Consider the following 5,762-nt stretch of genomic DNA (forward strand, 5'->3'; position numbering starts at 1 on the left):
CCCTACCCACTCTCCCAGCCCCCCCATGGCTGCCCCAGCTGGCCCCAGCTCCTTCCACGCAGCATGGAGCAGTGGGGATCACCCCCGTCTGGCAGCAGCCAGTGAATGGGGGCTTTTTATTTTTTTGTTTTGCTTTGGTTTTTTAAAGAGCCAAGCACCGGAACCAGGAGAGTTGGGGCTGGGCGGGGCAGCCATTGATGGGGCTGGGAGAGTGGGTGGGGGATGGGGCCAATTTGGAGATGCAGTTGAATCTCCAAATGAGATTTGGCTGAATCGATTCAGGACAGGGATTCGAGTCACCGAATTGGATCACTGTCCCCTGAATTGACTGAATCTGAATCCGAAGCGAATGCTAGTCGCTTCGCATAGGCTTACTTGCCATTATAACAATTATGTATGGACAAGCTGATAGAAACGTAACAAAACAGCTCCAGCTTTAACTCTGGATGAACAAGTGGTGAAGTTGGAGTAGTTTTGTTACATTTGAATTGCTCCTGGTTTGTCCACACAACTGTTCAAACGCAACTGTTCAAACGCAACAGCTGCTGCATGCTCCTGAGCAGCAGCTCACCTTTTGAAATGGTTTTAAACATGCATGCATCCATCCCATTAGTGCATCAGCTACTCCATATTAACTGCCTATGTGTACACTCTTACCCCACTGTGAGGGAGGAAAGGAGCCAACAGGCTCTGAGTCACCCTGTCCCGGCGCAGTTAGGCGAGCCCGGCGGGCGCGGGTCCAACACGCCGGGCGGAAACTCACCTCTTTTAGGTCTCCGGAAGAAGGAAGGCCCGGAACGAGCAGTGGTGGCATAAAGGAAGCGCCGGAGCCAGATGAGGGGGCAGCGGGACCAGAAGGAGTGGGCGGAGAAGCCGCCGCCGGAGAAAGCTCCTGAGCGTGGATGCGAGCCGCCCACGGGGACTACAGGACTTTCTGGGGTAAGGGTCAGCCCCAGCGGAGTTTGTGAACTCGAGCATCCGGTATGGGGAGGCTGTGGACAGTTTGAAGCCGCCAGGAGCGGCCGGGCAAGGTACCGTATAAACTCTAGTAAAGGAGCAAGCCCCAACTGGGAAGCTGCCCTCCTGGTAGGGAGGGGCTGAACAAACTCGGAGCGCCCGAGAGAGGGCTGAAGCACTCGTGGGGAAGTGGGAAAGGGGTCCCAACCCCGAGGCATACAGGAGAAGAGAGGGGAACGGCTGCTGAAGACTGAAGCAGTCCACCGACCCTGTAGAACTCCTGGCCGTAATCTTTTGTGTTGATCCTCGTTTCCTTTCACAAACGAGTGGGAGTGATATCCTGATTGCGTGGCCTGCCCAGATAGGCAGCCACATACCCGGTGGAACAGGTGAGGGTGTAGGGAAGGAGGACCCCTCAACAACGTGGGACCCCATGCCTACAGTGAGTCTCGTTTCTGGACTGGCACGTGCCGAACAATTCCAACTGAACCGGAACCATCAAAGTCGTGGCAAGCGAGTCAGAGGCGCACAGGAGTCCAGGAATGACCCGCTGCAAGCGGGAAGCGGTCCCCGAGTGTGAGGTGTCAGTGTCTCGAAGCGACACCCCCACACCCGCAGTAAATTTAGAATACCTTATGCCATCTCTCAGTGGGGAATGTTGGAAGAGTAGCTGATGCACTAAAAGTTCATCACAGTTTACTTTGCAGTAAACTAGTTTGTGTACCGTAAAGGAATCAAAATGTACTAAAGGTATTAAACTGCATCTCCAATGCCTTTGGATGAATTTAACAAAACAAACAGAAAACCCCAACATTTATAAAATTAGCTCCACTAAGCAAATCTGATTGAAAAAAGGCATCTTTTTTCCTAACTGGTTTGTCTCTCACCACTTCTTCTCTTACATGCATCTCTAGCTCAGTATTCATAGCCACTCAAGTGTTGTCCTTTCTAGAAATTCCAACTTCCAGAAATTACAAATGTGATAATTAGGCCCCTGCCACACATTACCCTTAAGACATGATTAGCCAGTTACTCACACCTTAGATTTGCAAACGTACAATCAATTAATGGCATGATAAACAGAGAAATCATCCATAAAGCTATTCCACAAAAAGCATGCAATAACTTTGTGGCTCATTCCTATCACACCATTCACTGAATGTGTGGCTAAGTGCTCTTCTGTGGCTGAAAGACCCACCAGCTAACAGGACACCTCATGAGCTCCCATGACTTGGAGCCTGCAGCTGATGGGGCTTGCAACTGTGTGGGGATGCCCCATCTGCTCCCATGGCTGGGAGTTCCATCAGGTGACACTTCCTATCATGCACATGTGACATAGCAGTAGGTACAACTGTGTGTATCACACTACAGATCCTATCACACCTTTACCTAAATGTCTGGCAGGGCCCTTAGTGTCACAATTAAAACTTCTATTACTTGAATCTTTTATGCATCAGAAACTGAACTGAGGCAGTATCCTCAGATCAAACGGTCAACAAAAAAAGTCATCAGATGGTAATCCTTCACCTCCTAACCAAGTCAATTTGCATAGATAATTCATGGTTAAAAACCTCAAATCCCTTAACCAGGAAAACATGATACAGTGATACTTAAGACAGGTATATATAATCATTAATTGGAATTTAGGGCTACAACATAATCATCATAAAAAGACAACCACTAGCTCTCCCGTTACTGCCAGTCACTCCTAGCCTTAAAGGATGAAATGACAACTAAAAAGTAGGAAACCTTTTTTAAAAACTTGGTTAAGGGTCATAATCTAAAACCATTTTGATCTTTTCATGTACTTACAGTTAACTGGCCAGCCACTCCAAAATCAGCTAATTTTGCATGCCCCTCAGTATTAAGGAGGATGTTTCCTGCTTTTATATCTCGGTGTATTTTCCTCATGAAGTGTAAATATTCAAGTCCTTTAAGTGTAGACTTAAGAATGGTTGCAATTTCATCTTCTGTTAACTATGGAAACAAAATAAAACATACAAAATAAAGTGCTTTTCTTCTCCCGTACAAAATTAAATAATGTTACAGCCTAGAAGACCATAATTCCAATTCTGTAAACTGCTTCATAATAACCATTCATATAACAGACAAAAGTTTTAGTAGCTATTTTACAGAAACGAGACAGGACCACATCCAAGAAAGTTCATAATTTATGACCCTATCCATGCAATCAGATCCAGGCAGCTGGATCTTTGCACCTACAAGCAGCCTATAGAAGAAATAAAAGTGAGCTTCAAATAGGACCAGGGATTCATCCATGCAGATTGTTTCAGAAGTGGGATCTAAACATTACAAAAGCAAAAGTAGTGGTTGAAAGGGTCCCTAAATCTTTGGTTATACCTCCTTATAGTGTTTCTTTATTTTACAGGTATAAGAGAAATGGCCTCTCTCTCTCTTTTAGTATAAGACAGTACACATCCATCATCCCACCATCACCATTCTGTAAGTCGTAAAAGCTACAGTTAAAATTTCCAAGGCTAGCCCATTTTAGTTTTCAAAAACTTAGATTTGTTAAGCAATATTAAAAGGTTTCTGTTTTCTACCAAAAAAAAATTAAAAATAAAAAAATCTAAATTTTACAGAAAAGCAACTAGTCAAAAAAGTAGTTTTCCTTTCAATGCTCACATTGACCATGGATTTAGTCCTCAATGAGAATTACTAGACAAGCTAGTTTTGACAATATGGTAACAAAAAAAATAAAAATTTAAAAGCATTTAACTGCTATCTAACCAATTAATCATTACCTAGGTCAACAGACCTGTCAGACCAGATGACACCTAACAAAATAGGGCTATCAGTCACCCTTTCTTGCAGATAGCTCCACCTAAATGGCACAAGGCCAGAATGGTTTCTCAAGTTCCCATGCTTGAAGTACTTAATACAGTTTGCACAACAAACTGGCAGTCCTAAATTTGGAAGAAGATAAAGAGAATGCAATACTTTCTTAATTTCTCAAACTCCCACATATGAAACTCTTGCTAAGCTACAATTAGCAATAGCAAAGCTGTAGCCCTGTCCATTAGATCGGAAGAGCGCTCTTCCGATCCAATACTTTCTTAATTTCTCAAACTCCCACATATGAAACTCTTGCTAAGCTACAATTAGCAATAGCAAAGCTGTAGCCCTGTCCATTAGCATTTCCTAATGGCAGTAACTATGAGTCTTATAGTGCTGACAGCTTACTGTTAACTGATAGTGCTACTTAGGAGTTACTTGGCAAGAGAAGAAAAAGAAAAAACAAAAGGGGATGACAGACTGGGTGTATAGGAACAAACTGAAAAAAAAAAAAACTGGTCCAAAAAACTGAATGAGTTACAAAGACACACAAATTAGAGGCAATAGCTTTTGTAGGTGATATCATTTATTAGACCAAGTGCATGGTTGGAATATTTAAGCAAGCTTTTCAGTATCTCAGAATAATATATACAGACAATACCACTGTATGGGCTACTAAAACCCTTGCTAACACAAATTTATAACATATCACGACCTGAAAAAGAAGACTGATGCAGAGAGGTGGTGTAGACAGAATTCTAGTCACACAAATTTCCACAAGGCCCATCAGAGCCAACTGCTGTTTTCACCAGGCTGGCATCTAAATTATATTTTGAAAATAATATATATATTTAGCCTCAAAAAGTATTAGCTTTTATGCCATTTAAAATCAGCTCTTCTATAAATTACCTTTGCTATATGGTACACAGCTGAAACCTTCAATAAATTCTGAAGTAGGAACACATAAAAGTCCATTTCAGTTACAGAGTACACACTGTAATGCTTCCACAGACCAAGCTTACTGAACATACTTGAAGCCTTGCATCCCTCTATTTCCCATTCCCTCCCCATCCCAACCAACTCCTTGTGTGGACAGAAGTCTTTCAGTGCATAAAATGTTCTAAACAGAGGCATATTCTTAGGCTGGAAGGTGTTAGTAACAGAAATCAACAAGTTCTTTGATCTAGTGACAACTGCAGAGGCTGGAGCCTATAAGCCTGTTAAATAAATGGCATGGACTGTCTAGGCATATCCAACCGAGCGCGCACGTGGTTTGTGATGCAGGCATTCTCTGCGCTGATAACTTGCAGCATGGCAGTGGGGTTGATGCTGGGAGATCCCAGTGTCAGGAAAACCTGCAGCAGAAAAAAGTGGGGTGGCACACATGGTGGCAGTGTGCACCACTTGAAACCAGAGCACGGCCAGCCAGACACACATTCCAGCTGCCAGTCAGGCTCCACATGTCCAGATCACCACTGCTGCAGCCTTGGGAGGCCTCCAGAACCCAAGGTAAGGCTTCTGGAACCAGCCCAGGTGCTGGCCCCAGCCTCTCCTACCCTACCTGGAGCATTTTTCCCTGTGCTAACCCCATACGCAGGGGCCAGGGCAAAAAGCAGTGACACAAATTTATGCCACTGCTTTTTTCCGCATGGCAAGTGCACACCCCTGCTCATGGGGGCATGGCCTCTGTTCCCTCTTCCTTACTTCCAGTTTAATTTTCACCAAATTCAAAAGGGTTCTGCCTACTGACACCAAGAACATTCCTTCAAACCCTGAAATAACTGTGTCTAAGCAAACATATCTGTATTTTCATAAAGAGTTATCACTATGAGAAGATAACGTACCACTTTCATGAAATCATAGCCTATATTAAGGTCAGGAGAGAAGAACATTCAGTACTAAGATACTGCTCTTTCATATACAGTTCAGCTGTTCATGTTACTGGTGTCCACAGCTGTGCTCAGTTTTCATCAAAAGTTCCCTTTTTTATTTTTTTCACTGAACACAGT

General features: G+C 43.7%; 1 protein-coding gene across 3 annotated transcripts in view; it reads right to left on the minus strand.

The window, feature by feature from the left end:
* The window catches only part of STK3 (serine/threonine kinase 3), a 288,938-nt gene that overhangs the window by 243,095 nt on the left and 40,081 nt on the right, over positions 1–5,762 (minus strand). For all 3 annotated transcript variants that reach the window (XM_019551132.1, XM_019551118.1, XM_019551124.1), the window contains exon 5: positions 2,770–2,934. In XM_019551132.1, coding sequence (XP_019406677.1) covers positions 2,770–2,934 — 165 coding nt within the window. The remainder of the gene's footprint in view (positions 1–2,769; positions 2,935–5,762) is intronic.

This window comes from Crocodylus porosus, unplaced genomic scaffold (assembly GCF_001723895.1).
Source record: "Crocodylus porosus isolate Cpor-Errol unplaced genomic scaffold, CroPor_comp1, whole genome shotgun sequence".
NCBI lineage: Eukaryota > Metazoa > Chordata > Crocodylia > Crocodylidae > Crocodylus > Crocodylus porosus.